This window comes from Cydia strobilella, chromosome 1 (genome assembly GCF_947568885.1).
Source record: "Cydia strobilella chromosome 1, ilCydStro3.1, whole genome shotgun sequence".
Lineage (NCBI taxonomy): Eukaryota > Metazoa > Arthropoda > Insecta > Lepidoptera > Tortricidae > Cydia > Cydia strobilella.
The window spans coordinates 27,328,083-27,348,291 of NC_086041.1; the positions used below are offsets into that span (position 1 = coordinate 27,328,083).

The 20,209-nt window shown below is 38.9% G+C and overlaps 1 protein-coding gene across 2 annotated transcripts; it reads right to left on the reverse strand.

Moving 5' to 3' along the window:
• Nucleotides 1-140: 140 nt before the first annotated feature.
• Nucleotides 141-19,676, reverse strand: LOC134743950 (pancreatic lipase-related protein 2-like). Of its 2 annotated transcripts, XR_010128061.1 has the most exons (8): nucleotides 19,572-19,676; nucleotides 18,008-18,177; nucleotides 9,788-9,911; nucleotides 5,075-5,320; nucleotides 4,594-4,776; nucleotides 3,832-3,991; nucleotides 2,349-2,801; nucleotides 141-2,309 (listed from the first exon to the last, which is right to left on the reverse strand). XR_010128061.1 is itself a non-coding variant. In XM_063677585.1 (7 exons), exons 1-7 carry the CDS (start codon nucleotides 19,627-19,629, stop codon nucleotides 2,576-2,578), a joined length of 1,167 nt encoding a protein of 388 aa, XP_063533655.1. In that variant the 5' UTR covers nucleotides 19,630-19,676; the 3' UTR covers nucleotides 141-2,575. The 2 variants fall into 2 exon arrangements, 1 of the variants encoding a protein (XP_063533655.1); XM_063677585.1 differs by having other exon boundaries at nucleotides 141-2,801.
• Nucleotides 19,677-20,209: the final 533 nt, after the last annotated feature.

A 20,209-nucleotide genomic window follows, 5' to 3' on the forward strand; every position in this document is an offset into this window, starting at 1 on the left:
CTACTACAACATCAATTTTTAATATAATTTATTTTACTTCTTTGGCTCAAAATCTCCAATCCAATCTGTACATAAATTACTTACAATTACTATAAACATCAGTTATGGTGAACAATTTCACGGAATTACAGATACCTACTATGGGTATTGATATTTTCACTTACATTTTTATGGTTTCGACATTAGCACTTCACGCTAATATCATCTCTATTAAAAAATAGTTAATAATTTATACTTAAACCTAAGTCTTTACTGAAAATTCATTGATCAGCACATTCCTTACCTAAACAGATGTTAGAACATGCAATAGGCCTTAGGCAGTTTTATCGTGCCACGTGGTTTATTGCCCCACAAATGTTATTATTGTTATTAACATTTCTTCCTCAATATGTCAAACGAAAGTGACGCAGCTAACTACCAATAAGATTGCTGTCGGTGATAAATTAATAATTTATACAACCCTTTGAAACATATATTGATGCTAAACCTGCCGCAATATCAACGATTTTCTGCTTACATTCAATAGTACACCAGTCTGTCTGAAGTTCAGTATTTTAACCATAATTCCTTTGTACTTCCAGACTATGTTCATATACTTTAACTGTATTTCAACATTCTCATTATAAAAACTAATGCATCTTTATGAGAGTAAGCCTGCGCCAAACGAGACGAAGCTTTTGATTGATGAATTAGCCAATTAGTAATAGGTACTCGTACCTAGGTAGTAAAGAGCGGCAACGTGGAATGCCATAATGCATAGTATGAGTAGTCGTGTCTCAACGACATTAATTACATACGCATACGCTCTCATTTTAAAACGAGTAGCTAGTTTGATCTGAAGCTTTGTACTTACAATAGGATAAGGTATATCTATGTCTGTAATGAGTTTATGTAGCTTCAGATACCATACTTAAAAATACAGCGGATTTAAGTTTCTCATACAAAACTGGTTTTTGCTCTATTTCGTTTGTTTTATAAACTGGAGCTATATAAACTAATTACAGACCTAGATATACCTCATGTAATTGTAAGTGCAAAGTTTCATTACAATCCAACACGTAGTTTTAAAATGAGAACGATACTCCGTTTGTATGGAAAGGTAAAATTCGGCCAAGCTTGCCGGGGACTTATCCTTTGGTATGCTTAGGAGCAGATCTGCTCCCATATATTCAACTTAAACATGTATTATTTATTAAGATTGAAATATAAATTATGGAAGGTAGAGGTAAGGAAATGAATCTTCATGTATCGAAAAGTGACCGTAAAAAACAGTAAATAGGCGGCGCCACCATGCACTGAAGTACCTAGACCATACACCTAGTATTTTATATAGATGTGCACCTGTGCGACCGTGAGGGACAGAACATACGCAATGCGACACAATTAAAAACACGTTTTAACATTACTGACAACATACCAGAAACAACCTACGTATTTTGGTCGGGTTATTCGCTGCCCCTCCCCCATTTCATCTCTACATTATTATACCTCTATGGTTCATGTCATAGAATCTCCTATATATTACAATACTCTTTGGTCTCAGAGCCTACCTAGCGCCACCGGAGAGATTTGGAACTATTATTTACATCTGAAAGCTGGTCACTTTTACAACAATTCTGCCATAAGTGATTGCGATCCTTTCTTTACCATCCATAATATACCTATAAATGTCAAATTTTTGACAGGAGCATACGAAAGTTAAAAAGTTTGGTATGCCATAAAAACTGCTATCGTATAATAAAGAAATATGTACACATTTTGATCAGACCATGAAAATGTGGTTTTGTTATAATGAGGAGTCTTCTCTAGCAACAGCTAGACTAAGATATTTAGACTTTATGACCACAATAAACCTGAACCACACAAACGTCGACATCTATGTTCTAAAGCGCCCTCGCATGAAATCTTACGTTGGGCGTGGCGTGCCTGCTCAGTGGTGACACAGTTACCTACTAACCGCAACTCTTAACATCGACGGCCTTAATATCTTAGCAATACCGTTTACAAATTGTCATGGTACAGTCAGCATCAGCAAATAAATAGTGACGGCCATAGTGGCCAAATATCGGAACCAAAGAGAATAGAGGCGTATTGTCAAAGTAAATTTTGTAGGTAGTCACAGTCAATTTACTGCCATCTTTTGACAGGATGATTAAAACTTTTAGAACGCTATTTGACTGATCATATTCTTTCACTAATACCACTGATATGTGTTAAATTTGTTAATTATCAAAAAGTATCGCCATCTACTCGAGTATAAGCCAAAGGTATGGTGTCATCTTTTCCAGCGATGGCGCCACAACTTTGGCCTAGTCTCGAGTAGATGGGGAGTTTTTTTGAAATTTAACACATATCAGTGAAAGAATAAGGATCAAAGTCAAATGGCGTTCTAAAAGTTTTAATCATCCTGTCGAAAGATGGCAGTAAATTTACTGTGGCTACAAAAATACTTTGACAATCCGCCTCTATACTATGTACTTATTCTCTTTGTCGGAACACATCCTTATTTTAATGTTAACAAAGGTGTGTTTACGATATATTTGATAGTGCTTGGACGCTCGTGACTCGAGCTAGTTCACTGTTCGTCGACCTCCATGTTCTTGACCCTCCTGGCGCGGAGTCGCACTAGAGGCCTGGGGCGCTTGCGCGGCGGCTCGCCCGTGGCCGCCGCCTCGTACTGCGCGTCCAGGCAGCAGCGCGGGTCGCCCTCCTCGCCCTCCTCGCCCTCCTCGCCCTCCTCGCCGCCCGCGTGCGGGCAGAACGGCGGCACGAAGTCTTCCACGCAGTATGCCCCGGATGCCCTGGAGGGATAGGTATATTATGTACAGGTGGTCCGTCGAGGATTATACAAAGTTGTAAAGGTGAACCGAACCGTCTCTTCTCTTCTCTACCTTACTACCTCTACTCTACAAAGCCGATGGACAGGAGGTTGCCAGATAAAAGAAAACAAAAACTAGACCGAGGTCCGAAAATTTTTGAGCACCTCGGCCGCTCCGATATATCTGATGGCGACTGTACTACTTAAATAATCTGAAACTAGTGATACTGAATTAAGTTGTATTGTCAAAAGTAGCGCGACTTCGTACATCAAACGTAACGTACCATAGATATGACGCGGCAAGACGTGCTAGACATCCAACCATCCTTGCATGGAAGAAGTTGATAGTGAAAGCAAAACTTCGTCGCGTCGAGTAAAAAGTAGTCGCGATAAGTAGTAGACTTGTTTATGGCAGGGGTGCGAAACTTCTCGCTTCGAGCAAACTCGGCTCAGCAGTGCTCCGTGCATCTCCGAGCAATTATTAGGGTTGGCACAACTTGACGTCCCTGTGCGTGCACGACCAGACAGATAAGATAATGACTTGAATTTTAACAACCCTAAATAGCCGAAAGGAATAATGCCATATATTAGAAAGGGATAGCATGATTCGACCCTAAACCGCTGTCAAGCATCGGCTTTGTAGGAAGTTTCCTTTCTGTACGGTAGTACCTACTAGTGTTTATGGTCCGATTGAGTATGCCCCCTCTATACTTAGCGCTAGGCAAGGGGTAGTCAAACCGCGGCTTGCACACCGCATGCGGCTCTTCAAGTCACCCAAAAAATAGACGTAGCAAGTACCTATAATAATGCTATATGTACTACTAATAATAGAACAACACGTGCACTCACGACATAGGCGCGAGTTATCCCAACCGCACGGGCCACAAGGCCCTGGATCTGGAAGGCGGCACGCGCACGAAGCACCGCCGCGCGCGGAATGAATTAGACTCCGCCTGGTAGCAAATGGACCAGATGTGACTACACCTCGTCTGTAAATAGAACAATGCACTCACGTCATAGGCGCAGGCTGTCCCAGCAGCACGGGCAGCGCCGAGGCCCTGGAGGGCGGCACGCGCACGGAGCACCGCCGCCCGCACGGCGCCGCCGCACGTGGTACAAACAAACTCTCCGCTTGGTAGCAGATAGACCAGATGTGACTGCACAGCGCTTCGTCTGTAAACAAACACGAGCATATGTAGGTATTGTGCTCTCAGGTCAATAGAACGAAAATTTTTGTCGCCCGCCTCGCATTACGCTAAGAATTATATATAACCATCATCCAAACTGTTAATCTGAACTAAAAGAATTAATTACTATGTAAGTAGGTAAGAAAATGATGGTCTATTGTCCCATTACGGGGTATGATATTCTGGCTGCGAGCATACAGTAACTATAGTAAGTGAAAACTCTACTTCGGCAGTCGGCATGGCCGATCAGCACCGTCTTGGCGTAGCGGCCCGCGCGCATTCTCCGGGTCCAAACGCAGCGCAGACTAGGTCCATGCAGTGCCGGCGCCGGCCCGAGTCCTTGATCAGGGTAGAGCGAAATCGGGTTTTGGCGCCCTTCGGTTGAAGCTTTTTACCCAAAAGCTAAACGAACCCTATTTTGGTCCCGCGTCACACTCGTGTCTTTTAAAACTTAATTTTTTTTCTCATTTGCCATTTTGGCGCCCCCCTTGTCATCCGGCGCCTAAGAGCGGCCGCTCCACTCGCTCTACCCTAGATCCGGCCCTGGGTCTATGAATACGTAACTCAGCGAGTAGAGACTCATCTTACTGGGCGTGTCCTCGCAGAAGGGCTGGCTGCGGCCACCGTTGAGGCAGAAATCGGCGTGGCCGAGCCGCGCCGCCTCGCCGTAGCGGCCGGCGTTGGTGTGCAGCACGTGCACGGCGCGCGCGTCGCCCGGGTCCAGGCGCAGCGCCGGCGCCGAGCGGATCAGCGGCCGCGCCGGGTCCAGACCTACGCATACATAAATGAGAAAAACAAAAAAAAAATTAGTGCTGAGAGAATGGGAAATAGAAACAGATGACTCCCGAACTGCGAACCGCAAGTCTCAGGTAAGCGCTTACCTAGGTTACCTTATTATTTCTGCAATTTATATGACGATAGTCCCTATCCCTATTTTACCCTAATACTGCAGAAAATGAGTTAAGTGTACCAGTGCTTACTACCACACTTTGCCATCTACCATCCTTTTTGTCTAACACGGTATATAAGTGGTTGTGGCATTATTCTCTAAGAATTCTAGGTTACTGACCGATGATCCTATTGAGCCGGAAGGTGAGATAGTTGGCGATGATGCCGCACATGTGCGCGCCGAGGCTGTGGCCCACGCACGTGAGGCGGTCGGGGCGGAGCCCTGCGCGGCGCAGCGAGCCCAGCGCCTCGGCCGCGCAGCGCGCCGCCGGCCGCAGGTTGTGCACGGCCGACACGTAGCACGGCGGCTGGCACAGCGCGCCCCAGTCCAGCATTAACACGTTGTAGCCGCCGCGCCGGAGGTACGCTGCCGAAGTAAGCGAATTATATAAATAAATAAATATAATATGAAAAAATTACTAAAATACAAATTAACTAAGGGTACTTAGACAACGATATACATTACTAAATAATACCTGTAATAAAATACTTACCTACTTATAGAAAACACCCATGACTCGGGAACAAATATATTACCTACCCTTGCCGGGATTTGAACCAAGGACCTTCGGCTACGCTTTGGCTTCTACGTTAAAAACCCACAGATGGTTTCCAGATTTATTCTAGAAAGTTTCTAGACTAGTATTTTTTTATACAATTTTGGTGTTTGACGATCCTTTTGTGAAATTCTTATTATTAAGTTTGACATATCTATAATAATTCAATGTTTTTAAGAATAATAATAACTGCATCAATAAATTGCTCTGATATTTAGATTAAGGTAATATTTGTAAAACTTGACAATTTAAAAGTGCTTGTTGCTAGGCCTATTTGAATAAAGAATATTTTGACTTTGACTTTGACATGCCATTGGTACAGTACAGTCAGCATCAATAGTAACGGCTGAAGCAACGCACCAAAATAATCTGCGAGTGCCACCGTCCACCGTACCTATAATTTTTCCAAGTAGTTCGCGTTATAAAGTATCTGTAACAATCTTATTGTTCTACATATTTTTCTGTTATATTTTTCTATCTTATTGTTCTATATATTTTTTATGTTTTTGTTTAGATATTAGAGAATGAGGCTTTTGACGCGTAGTTTGATTCGCTATGATGCTGACTGTACATTGTTAAAATCAATTAATTTTGCATGTACCATGTACGAATTTACATTTTCTCATTGCCGCTTTAAGGGTCTCCGGCAGGCTCGGCCGAATTTCACCTTCCCATACAAACGGAGTTCCGTTCTCATTTTAAAACTACGGGTTGGATTGAAATTGTAATAAAACTTTGCACAATGAGGGTCCAGTTTATAAAACAAACAAAATAGAGCAAAAACAAATTTTGTATGAAAAACTTAAATTCGCTGTATTTTTTAACTATGGTATCAGAAGCTACATAAAATAAATACAGACATAGATATACCTTTTCCTATTGTAAGTACAAAGTTTTAGAGCAAGCTAGCTACTAGTTTTAAAATAAGAGCGTAACTACGTTTGTATGGAGAACCGAGCTTGCCGGGGACCCTTAAAAAGAAGTACTACTACGCTTCTGGTGTAAGTAAAGCAGTTTGGTTCGTAAGGCAGTTTGTAAACAATAAAAAATCTGATTTATGAATTAATCGCATCATACATATTTATAAGAAGACTAGCTTTTGCCCGCGACTTCGTCTGCGTGGACTTAGTAACCGCAGCTAGAGTAAGAATAGCGCCTGGAAAAATTCTCATAGCAATCTAAATTTAAGCCTATTATGCACACAAATTAGCAGGCACTTCGTTAATTATCTCAATTCCACCCCGCTTTTTACTTTCTTAAGGGATGATTTTCGGGATAAAAACTATCCTATGTCCTTCTCAGGGACTCAACCTATCTCTATGCCAAATTTCATCTAAATCGATTCTAACATTGATCTTTATATTCCGATGAAGGCGAAAGTCAGCGAAGCAGCCCCTGTCTGTCGTCGGTGAGAACAGCGCCATGCACTATGCACTTCCCACGGCTTTCTCCGCCAATGCAATGCGTCAAAAGTCGATGACCTCGCTCCCCGCTCATACACACTTTGGTACTCAAGCGCATGTATGATTATTTATGCTTATGCGATTCGATTATAATTATTTTTTACTGCCATTCATTAAAAACACGATAAATTTGATGTAGGTACTTACTTCTTAAAATATCTTCAAAAATTACGAAAACTGTCTACTTACATACAACCTACAACGGCTACAACCGTATATTTTAAGTAGTGATGTACCGACTATGGATTTGGCCGACTAGTCGGCGGTCAGAGGGCTTGGCCGATCATTGGTTTCGGCACTGTGAAATCCCAGTTTTTGTATGAAGCTACGAAAAATCTGAATGATGATGAAAGTGCAATGGGATGTAATCTTGATAGTTCTCAAACTAATAATAGACCTAGACTGACTTGGGGTGATGACTTAAGAGTCAATGATCCACCGCAATTTTTTTGGCAATGTTATCAAGAATTGGTGTCAAGAAAAATTCAAGACGCAGATGAAAATGATGGTAGATCTAGTGCGGCACACGTACTCCAGTCAGTCCTACTGCGCCATCCCACTAATTAAGCGTGCCTAAACTAACATCTATCTAGCCTAAACTATGTATTTCTCCTTACCCAGTACTCAATAATAATAATTTATAATGATTATTCAATATTGATTATAAGATTGTTACCTACAAAAAATATATACTCGTATGATTATTTGTTAAATTTGACTAACGTACTTAAAATAGTTGAAATTAAAATCTTTAAAATAAATATTGGTATTTTTTTCTTTTCTTTCCTGTAGATTAAAGAGTGCCGACTATTCGGCTAATTTTGCCGACTAGTCGCCGACTACAAATGTGGCCGGATAGTCTGCTTTCCCGACTAGTCGGTACATCCCTAATTTTAAGCAACATAAGAATTTGGGATAAATAGAGTAGTCAATTAAAGTGAGTTGACACTTGTTCAGCATATGGAGACGGTAGAGCTGTTATCAATCGGTAGGTACGTCAAAGCGGTTAAAGGACAAAATTTACCAGTGAAACCACACTAAATTGGAAGTAGGTAAGCTGGTCACGTCTGCCGCAGGCCTCCAATCGTTGGGTTGCACACGACACGAGTTTTGGTCTGAGATATATGGAGCTCATGTTTGATGCTAATTGAGAAAGCCCAGTAATAAGTTAAGTATAAGCCCAATATGATGAAGGAATGCCTATTAGCAAATAGGCGGCCTTTAGCTGCTGACTGCTGATTTGATGATTGAATACATTTGGCTGTATTTCGCGAAATTGTCTACTGTTAATTTACTCAATAGCAACACGAATATTGGGGGTAAACATGGCTAATTGTCGCTTTTATATCGGGTATTTACTTTATAAATACTTAAAAACCTGCTAACATGTACCTACTGTACCTAGTAGGCTGAAAATCCTCTCAGAGATTACACTTGTTCAAAACTATACGGGTAGTTTGATACGTAGGTAATTAGGTACATAGTTAATCATCTTATTAGTTACCTACTGTAAGTGGTGCGTTTATTGCCTCGTCAGTCCAACTTTAAAAGTTAAATAAACAATTATTGTGCACACGCACGTGCTTAACGTTTAACGTTATTATTATTACGCGTGGTTGACTTAAGATTTCTCTCATCATTATGTAGGATGCAGTACGTGAATGAAATCTCTAGCAAAAAATGATGTTTGTTTCCACTTTAAATAGAAAACGTATAACCACGTACCTATGTACTTAGGTATGCTTTGTAGTTATATTATGCTCGTAGGTAATATACGTGACTAACTTACAATCGAATTATTAAACTAGAAAATGCGCGCTAAAATATCATAGTGTAACTAGGTTAGTGTGCATCAGCAAATCAGCATATCAAATAGGACAAATAATGCAAATATTTATTTATGTTAGTACTACCTTACACATATTTCTATGTTGCAAAATATTGTAACGTCGAGCAACGGCAGATCGTTCATAATACACTGTTCCTGTCTAACACGTGCACTTGCATTTGATGTTATATGTTGGTTGAATGGATCAACGTTTCATATGAGATATCACTTACGCTAATTGGATAGCGTGTAGTTCCGCCCATTATACAGATGGATAGGCAGGATGGTGTCTGCATGACACCATCCATTCATCGATCATCGATTCGACTAATACCAAAAACAAGATCGAAATCAAAGCATTGGTAAAACTTGGGTAAAACTAAAAATCTAAGGGCAGATAATCGAATACTGTATAGTACGATCGAGTTTTATCCTTCCTCTCAGCCGTTCTGCCACAGACGTAATTGCTGTGTATCTGAGATCTCTCACTCTGCACCGTGTATGAAGTCTGACTGCTGGGTATGCCCGCATACCCGTGGATCAGCAGGATGGTTCCGTGCGGCTCCAGCCGCTCTGCCGCAGTGCGACTGCTGTGTATGAAGAGCTCTCACCGTCCCTCAATACGCTGATGGGCAGCGTGTCGTCGCCGCCCGCATACCCGTGGATCAGCAGGATGGTTCCGTGCGGCTCCAGCTGCTCTGCCGCAGTGCGACTGCTGTGTATGAAGAGCTCTCACCGTCTCTCAACACGCTGATGGGCAGCGTGTCGTCGCCGCCCGCATACCCGTGGATCAGCAGGATGGTTCCGTGCGGCTCCAGCTGCTCTGCCGCAGTGCGACTGCTGTGTATGAAGAGCTCTCACCGTCTCTCAACACGCTGATGGGCAGCGTGTCGTCGCCGCCCGCATACCCGTGGATCAGCAGGATGGTTCCGTGCGGCTCCAGCTGCTCTGCCGCAGTGCGACTGCTGTGTATGAAGAGCTCTCACCGTCTCTCAACACGCTGATGGGCAGCGTGTCGTCGCCGCCCGCATACCCGTGGATCAGGAGAATAGTTTCGTGCGCCGGCTCCCAGCCGCTCTGCCGCAGCCAATCCTCACTGAACAAGTCGACCTTCAACAATAAAACAAGAATTAGCCAGCTTAACTTAGTTTTATATATATTTACTTAGTCTTCCTTCACCTACCACCTACAATCCACGTCATCTTTATGGTGTATTTTTCAGTTATCTTAACGAAATATTACTTCGAGATTACTCCTTATAGTCTACTTACATACTTAAATAATAGGTACTCTTACTGACAACATTTCCAAAAAAAGATCAGACAATATAGGTACAGAGCAATGTCAGAATATATGTTAACAGTTATGAAACCATTGTGGTTGACACAAGTAGGGCGTTTGCGAACGCGCCCGGAGTCCCCGAAGACGGGTAGCGGTAACTTAGACGCATTCCGGCGTTACGGCACATCCGACCTGTGTGCTCTGTGCGACTGACCAAAATCTAGGTACACCTTATTTTATGTTGTAACTCTAATTTATTCGGCCTAACACTAACATCATAGCATCATTACTTAGTTCAAAAAATTGACTAGAATCGCAAACCTCGTAACTCGCAGTGTTTTGTGATTTTATTAGTAACATTTTGTAGTAAAAACGGAAATGGATTTAAGTATCTCTCCAGTTTGAGTTTTTGAGTTAGTACCTACCTAAGTTAATTGAGTTTAAAGGATTATATATTATGTATTATAAGTATTCATAGGTACCGTCCTATGTAACGTAACGTCCCTGGGACTGCTAGAGATTTTATTTTTTTTCTCCCCTTAAATATTACGTTTCTTAAAACCTAGAGTTGCATATACCTAAGCTACAACTAGAATAATTCCCTTGTTCTAAAGAATGATGTGAATAGAATGTCGCCTACGCAATCTTCACGCTCGCTGCTTAGCTAGGCTGCCTAGGTGCTTAACCTATAGACTATAGGTGTTGCAAAATATATAACCTAGAAGGATTTTTTCCCAAACTAGGAGAATATAATATGCGTAGGTATACAAATACATTATAGGTCTATATATAGTGGTTTTACTAATACAACTGTTTGTAACTATATAACTAATTTTAAAAAGTTATATACACGTTTAAATACGTTTGTACCTAAATATTTAATATTAATAACATTCTACTTATGTATTGCATGTTGATAGTTACGATTACGTGAGCATTAGGTAAATAGGTACCAATAAATTTAAAAATAATGTATTTTTATATTAAGGGGCTACCCGAGGTTTTCATCGATTTTTGACAAGTTTTGAATTGTATCTACTACTTTTGCACTACATATAGAATTATAAGACAAACGGCTATCGGTTCTTCAATCTTTTATCTCCATTTTTGTCTACCGGATTTTGAAAGAAATGAATACTTATTTATTTATGATTTTTTTAAACATTGTCTAAAAAACACTTTTTTCCGTATCTTGATTGCTGTGAAAGATCTTACATATACGAAATCTACTTATTTGGATTCGTAATTGACGTCTCTAAAAATTTGTCTAAGGTTTTAATTTTAAACTAATTAACACAAAAGTTATAGCCAGAAAACCAGTTTGTTGTCCTAAAATTGTTCAACTTTGATGCCAAATATCTCGAAAACAATGAATTTTGAAGTGAATATGGGATACTATATTGCTTAAAGCCGTTGACGTTAATATGATAAGCCACAAAAAACATTAGAAAACTAAGGGAAGGGGGTATCGAAGGTCATTGGGGCATGGGATCCCCTTAAGGGGGCTCAAAGTTCAAACTACTTTGGACCGGGAGCGCTTCCTATACTTAATGCCGATATAGGTCTAGATACAGCGAGCTATATAGAATTGATTTAACCAAAAAGCAGCCATGCAATCTTCTTCTTCCCCATGCTGTGCAATTTTGCGGCTGGATGTAAAACTTACCTCCTTATTTCACAGCTAAGTAATGTATTAAACATTTACCTTTATGAATAGGTATTATGAATTTATGAGTATGTACTGGATTTTGATGGTTGGTAGGTAGGTACCTTATTTGAAGCATCTGATCTGATCATCATCAGCATGTTAAAATGAAGAATGACTTGAAATTACTCTTGCTGAGTTTGAGCAATCAAAACTCGACTGATGATGCATCTCTGGAGGAGTTTGAGTTTTGGAGTTGGTTTGTTATATTTATTAGCATACGAACAGATATATATTTTCGTGGTGCGTGGGAGGGTGGAAACGTAAATTGCTTGCAAAAAATACGCAACCACCTATAAGTATAACGGATTAGCACTAATTGACTAGCACGTTATTGTATAGCGAATTGGCAAAGCAATGTTATTGTTTCAATTACTCTACATAATACATATTTAATGATCCTTAATACCGTGAAATTCTGTAGCAATCGATCAATATCACTACCTATCATTGACCGAGTGAAGCAAAGGTCTCCGTTTCAGCTGGGGGAAAATGCTTTCGTATGTCCGGATGCTGGTCTCCTCTACAGGTCGCATTTCGCATCCGAATCTCGTAATATTTCGTAAGCAGGTTCAATAATCAAATAGATTTTTTTGGCGATTTAGTTATGTATTGGAAAATTTCCAAAATGGTGGAGCCATGAGGGTGCGAGAGGTTTACAGCTCACGTAGCCACTGTTGTTTTAGTACAGGTGTACATATTGAAAGATTCTGCCTAATCGATAAATATCACTACCTATATATCATTTTAGAACATATTGAATGACCCTTAATTAGCGGTAAGAATTTATGTAGTAATTGATCAGTCTCCTTTATAAATTCGGGATTGCCTGTTTGGTATTCCGCCGATGCGTGCGTAACGGACTCTTGCGTTGTCCTCCGTTAGACGTGAAGTGAACTGCTTTCCTACACATTCAATATTCTTTGACAATGTTCAATGACATAGTGTCAGTAGAAAGCGCACGTTAACAATGTCGCTTATCAGAACCCCTAGTGTAAATTTCATTCGATAGCGTGACGAGCGTTCGCGTTTGCGTCATGTATATTTTTGTATTGGAATTTTGAACAGCGCGCTAAGCGGGACGTTTTGGAAACTCAAAATACGCGTAGGTACGTCACGTCACGCTATCGAATACACTAGGGGTACAGTGTATACGGGAGTTAATTGTTTCACACAAAGTAAACGTTGGAATGGACATATTGCGGCAGTAATGTACAAAAGGCAGTCGACGTGCGTTAACTGTTTCTATTGGGCACTAATTTAATAAAGTTATCTTTAGGTTTTACTAATGAGCTGTGTCAGGCCAGGCACACATTTACTAGTCCCAGACCCAATTTCCATCCCGTCAACTCAATAGTCCTTACTCCCTGGCGGGTGCTGCCTCTGCGTGCGTCCCATGACACGGGCAAGGGCAGCATCCGCTCGGTGTACCCCTTACATTTCATGAAAGTGTCAAAAGGGCCTATACGTCTTGGCTTCGGTTCCGCGCACGCCTCCTAAAGGTCCGGAACACCATTGTTCTGTGATGGAACACACCATTGTTCCGTGAAAGACATGCATACAATAATAAATATAAAATAGGCAAAAAGAAAAATTAACGGAGCTCATATAACAAGAAACTTTTTTTTTGTTTCTATATAACGTCATTTAAAATCGGGGTATCTATTCACCATATTTATTAATTTGAATGAATTCCCGATATTGGATAATTATTTATTTACATTCAGGCATTTTAAAAGAGCCTAACCTTAATGAGGTTGTGTTGTATATATAGAGTTATAGCTAGCTTCGGTTTTCATCATCAGATCAGGTCGATCTCAAATTTCAACATAACATTGTAATGTCACCGATTTTTCCCTTTGACAAATGGTCAAAAAAATATTTTGCAAATTTTGAAAACCACTTACGAATAAGTATTGCAAGTTAAGTCGCAGTAGGTACAGAAAACGGAGTTTTTAAAAAGTCGTAGCGCTTTTTTGTATCACAATACGGTTGACATAAATTAAACTAGCAATCTTAAGGCCTTTCTCGAGGGACTGTATCGATTCGAATCCTGAGTTTTTGACTTTCGCTCCATAGAAAAAATCACAAACGTCTAAAATGCACTTTAAAAAATTGTAACAAATTAGGCACAAAAGCTAAAAATATGAAAATTGCTTCTAAAAATCGGCAATATCATGTTTGAGGGAACGTATCGATTACCTTTTTTTATTTAAACGTACAATTTTTTTTTATTAATTAAAAACATGATATCCACGCTCCCGACACGCACTTCCACCTCGGCGAGATAGTATTATTATGGCCATGGAACCTATCTTATGGCTGTCTTATATCTGAGATAGGCCATAATATACTATTCATACATTATACCATTTATAAACATTTTCTTATATTGCTATTGAAGTAATAATTACTTTAGACTTTAGTTCTCTAGCATGGACGCAAAAAGTTAGGTACTTAGATAGTTTTTCAATTTTCACGTGGGCGTGGGAAGTAATAATCACCAGTATTCAAAAGCAACAAGCAAGCACAATGAGTTGTAAATTAATCTTACTTTCAGATTACCATCACGCGAGTCGGAATAAGTACTTATAAGGAAACAATGCCCGATCGAACACAGAAATTGACGTACCTAACTAAAAACTACGTTAATAAAAAAACATCCATTAACCCCTCAGGAGTATATCAGCTACACTTTACCCTTTCTCACCTGTGTAGGATAAAAGACATCAACGCGCCTTTTACCCAACCACTATCCAACAGTCCAGCTATTGGTTTCTTTCTGCGTGGTTGAAATTGTCAATGATATTTACTATTTACCTAGTTAGTTTTATTATTTCGATTACCTCGTCAAAAATATTAGTTTAATAAACTACTACTAAACTTTGTTTACGTGACTTAAATATTAAATAAAATATTATAGGACATTCTTACACAGATTGACTAAGTTCCACGGTAAGCCCAAGGAGGCTTGTGTTATGGGTACTCAGACAACGATATATATAATATACATACTCATACTCATACTCATTTATTTATAATAATATTTCATATTACACGTCATAATTGGATTTACATAATATATTCCATTCATTCAAATAATCATTAATTAAATTAAAGTAAAATAATACAATATAAAAATAATCAACACAATTTCAAATTTCCAATAATTAATAAAAATACAAAATATAAAATTTAATTAAGATTAAATCATTATTATTATATTCTGACATGTCATAAAAAGCTTTTGTGATCAACCATTTTTTAACTGATTATAGAATGTCAGGTGATTTTCAATATTTTTAATGCTATCAGGTAGTTTATTGTAGATACCCGGCCCTGCATTAGTTATCGTTTTGGAGGATTTCGCAAGTCGGCAACATGTCGAGTCCAACTTATTTTTACAACCATATAAATCAGGGGTCGGCAACAGGCGGCCCGCGAACCTCTCACTTGCGGCTCGCGAGCCTTCTTGGCTATTTTGTATATAATTTTGGCAAACGACAATACCTGATAAAGTCATAAATATTAATAAAGTGCGGCCCGCGCCAATTTCGTTAACTACTATGTGGCCCTTGGCTGCTAAAAGGTTGCCGACCCCTGATATAAATACTTTAATACATACAAAACACCCATGACTCAGGATCTGTGCTCATCACACAAATAAATGCCCTTACCGGGATTCGAACCCAGGACCATCGGCTTCACAGGCAGGGTCACACTAGGCCAGACCGGTCGGACTTGAAGTGACTAATTATTTTAAAAATTAATTAGTTTGTTAAGTGGGGGAGACGTACCTTTGCCCAGCAGTGGGACATTATAGGCTCCTAATAATAATAATTAGTTTTTCACAGATCGTAACTTAATAAATGCGGTGTTCGGCTTGAAAAGTAATAATTAAAGACTGTACACGATGAAACCTGGCCATGTATGATCTGGGGGGCTACCGCGAAAACCGAATTTCGGTTTATAGCGCTGGTATATCCTTTTACTGAATGCACATATTCAAGCAGTTCTTTTTTTAATAAGCTGTAATTATTGTCATTTATAATAAAAATACAATCATAATACAATGTATGGGCTTCTGTGAGTTTTCGCCGAATATATTCCATCATAGCTTAAAATGCAGCGTTTTTTTGATAATCTTCACTCGCTTCGTACTACAATGCCACAATTGTATTTAAATGTTCATAAGCAGTTTTATGCTCATTAGAATGTCATCTGAACAAAAACATACTTTTTCAAACTCTTTTCTACTTAAGGTAGTCAGGAAAACTTTCTACTCTAAGCTAAGCACTGAAAGTTGTTTTTATATGGGGCGGCATTTTTTGTCAAAAAGTCAAATTCACCAAAGTTAAACACCTCGGAACTATCTCAATCTGAACACAATCAGAAAAATGTTAGGTATTGTGAAAAGAGAATGTAATAAGGTATAATTTGGTTTATATAATCAAACATAATAAAATATTTTTAATGGAAAATTTGGTTAAGACTGTCAGAAGACCGTGGACAAAAAAAAGGCCAAATACTGTGGAATATATAACGCTCAAAGTAACAGATAACCTAACTTTATAATTTTATTATGTAGTTTGATAACCACAAACTATTAAGAAAAAAGTGCTGCTTGAAAATGTACAATCATTTAAAAGATGTACAACATCATGCGTGGCCGGGTTTCATCGTGTAGTCTGCAAACTCGGCAGAATTGCACATTTTCATACAATACTACGTGTTGGATTGTAATGAAACTTTGCACATACAATGACATGAGGTATATCTAGGTTTGTTATTAGTTTATATAACTCCAGTTTATAAAACAAACGAAATAGAGCAAAAACAAGTTTAGTATGAAAAACATAAATTCGCTGTATTTTTTTAACTATGGTATCTGAAATTCTGAAGCTACATAAACTAATTACAGACATAGATATACCTTATCCTATTGTAAGTACAAAGTTTCAGAGCAATCTAGGTAGTCGTTTTAAAATGAGAGCGGAACTACGTTTGTATGGAGAACCGAGCTTGCCCTTAAATCACGCCATGATTGCACCTATAAAATGCTATAAATACACCTAAAAATCACCAAAAATTGTCAAGAAGCATGGCTTTTAAAGCGAATCAGGTACCTATCTACTCCACCTAAAAGTAGGTGGCTGAAAAATGATTCCTTGTAATTCGTAGTTTGAAGTGTTTATTAGCTATCTACCCGACATGTCAGTTAACCGCATTGGTTACATCCGCTTATTGGAAATCGCTATTTGTAAACACATTTTACGATGCATGTTTCATTAGAATTTTGGTATCAATTATTAATGAATGACAAAAAGAATTAGTTTCCGCCCGTAGGAGTACTAGCTACGATTAAAGTAAGATAATGTGATTTGAGTTAAATAGGTATATTTTGACGCTACACAGTTTTGTTGTTAAAGTATCTATATCTACTACAAATAATTAGGGACTGCCTTCAGCATACTTATGGACCTTATGGTCTATACTCGTACCTACATTTAACTAAAATGAAATATCCTCTCTACCAATTTCTACCTACCAATTGATTTCTAAGCTCTACCTCGAATTCCCAATATATGTAGGTATATCCTTAATCGCTTTACACGCCTTAAGGAGGGGCCTAGAATGCCTAGCTCATAAGAGTAGCGCCGAGATATATCAAAGCGGCCATGATGTTTACAATAAATACCTGAACAAAACCTATATTATTATTCTTAAGACGTTAATGTGCATGTTCAGATGTTTTTGACCATCTTGGCCGATCTGACATTTCTGATGGTGACTGTACGAAACTATTATATCGGCATTGACCTATCAAATCATACTTATTCGAAATCTTCAGTAACAATGCTAATAATGCTAATAATGTATTAATGCTCTATTTTTTACTCCACATCATGCAGACGAATTTAGAATATTTTATATACTTAAACAAAAAAATAAAAAGCAAAGAAATCTACCACTTCGGTAAGATTAGGAAAATCGAACTGGCGACTTTAGGACAATGACCCAACGCTGTACCAACTAAACTTATTTAATTACCGAAGCTTAACCCCCAATTTAGACGGTACCTTATATACGAGTACTTGAATGCGTAACTGCTCAATTCCTCATGTAGGCAGGTACAATAAACTTGATACGTACCTAAATGCGGAACACAGTTTTAGACCCTGCCTGCTGTATATATACTTACTCTGAATCTGAAACTCACCACTCTCTTTGAGGGCTCAGCTTCGGTGTAGAGATGCAGCTTGACATCAGGGTCGGGGCAGGGCTCCCGTTCCCGCCTCCACACGCAGTCCTCAAAGGTCGCGTTACCGAACTGGTCACTGTTCAGAAGTAGGGCCTCCTTGATCGGCTGACGCTTGTCCGCCGCTAACACTGTCGAAAACATTGCACATGTATACGGGGCTTAACCACATACCTACTTGGTTACAATTATCGTGTAACTGTCAGTCAATTCATTAATCGAAACAACATAATTGCAGGAAGCATTCGCGTAGGAATATTAATATACGAACTCAATTGTGGATTGATTTCATTTCTGGGGGCAATTTTCGAATTTCGAGTGTTCGATATCGTCACTCGAAAATCTGTGTAATAAAACGTCGAAACGCTATTTTTAAAATACAAGCGAAATACATTGGGAATCTAGTGGTATTGACCACTCGTATTCAATTCTATTAGTAGAGTTTAAATACATGTAGTGGAAATAGTATTGAACGAAATATACGAAATCGAGCGGTCGACATTTAATAATCGGCCCCCCGTTCTCATACACTAGATACGGTTTAGTTAGTTTTAGACGGTGCTCAAGATGATCATTTGAATTAGGATAAGAACAATCTAAACTATGGTCCAAAATCTCCCAACTATAGTCCAAATTAAAACTTACTCGAAACTATTATTTTAATGAAGCAGTTCTAGGGCGAAATCCCTACTACCTATTATTATAAATGCGAAAGTAACTCGTGTCTGTCTGTTACCTCTTTACGTTTAAATCGCTGGACTAATTTAGATGAAATCTGGTGCATACGTAGATAATAGTTTTTATCAATCATCATCATCATTCTATTCAGACTAAGTTGCAGACGTTAGTATTTTCATAAATGAGAGAAAAAACATAGAAAAAAACCGAAAACAACATTGGTTTGGTAATGGATACTACTAAATTACGTACCTACTTATTGAACTTGTAGACGTAGAGCCTTAAAAAACTGCATTTTCTTTTGTCCTTAAAGGCCAGTCCAGACGGGAACCACTTTTCGCCAATCTGAATAAATTGTCTGATCAAATCAGGGGGTGTGGACACTGTGGACGCAAACGCCTATTTGGCTTGCCGATTTCGACCGCCGATTATGACCGATATTACGGATAAAATACTGCAGATGCAGACGCGAGAATAACAATTTGTGGCGCTGTATTCGCGTTTGGGGGCATTTTTTTAACTTAGACCGCTCAAAAACCACCATAAATCTAAAATTGGTGATTAAATTGGAGATTAACGCCATTTTATTTTCTTATCAAATCAGTCGATTTGATCATCCCGTCTGGACTGGCCTTTAGTCTACCTTCATAATAAAACTGTCAGATATAACTCATATAACGAAAGAGAATTAAGAAGACATGAAGTGAGCACTCTATGTCTTCTTAATTCTCTTTGATATAGGTAACTAAATAAAAACACCTCATTATTTCTAAAGTATTCGCTTTTAAAAGTTGAAATAATCAGCACAAACAATATTATGTTAAGAAACAGTTATCGCAAGAAATACCTGCGTGTATTGCGAGGACGCCGACTCCGACCGCGAGTAGGGCGCGCGCACACACCATCCTCGCGCGGTTACTGTTGCTGCAGTACTGCTGAGTGCCGCTGCCGAGGACCCGCAGCGGAGAATGGGGGTGGCCACTGACTCCAAGACAACGCGGGGATATGCGACGCGAATCAATGTATGAAATCGACAGCGTTCCATTGACATTGTTGTGAACGATTCTAACAGTATTTTTAGACTTCAAAATTTATAAGTTTCTGAATTACGTATCTTAAATTTATATTCTTAGAAACCTATTTGTCCGCGCAATAAAAATGTATTTATTTTGATTGATTATTACTACTCATTTACCAAAATCGGCCTGTGTAATCATATGCGACGCGAATCAATGTATGAAATCGACAGCGTTCCATTGACATTGTTGTGAACGATTCTAACAGTATTTTTAGACTTCAAAATTTATAAGTTTCTGAATTACGTATCTTAAATTTATATTCTTAGAAACCTATTTGTCCGCGCAATAAAAATGTATTTATTTTGATTGATTATTACTACTCATTTACCAAAATCGGCCTGTGTAATCTTGATGTGTACCTAACTACATAAAGTGCGTACATACATAATAAAATAAAATAGCTTAG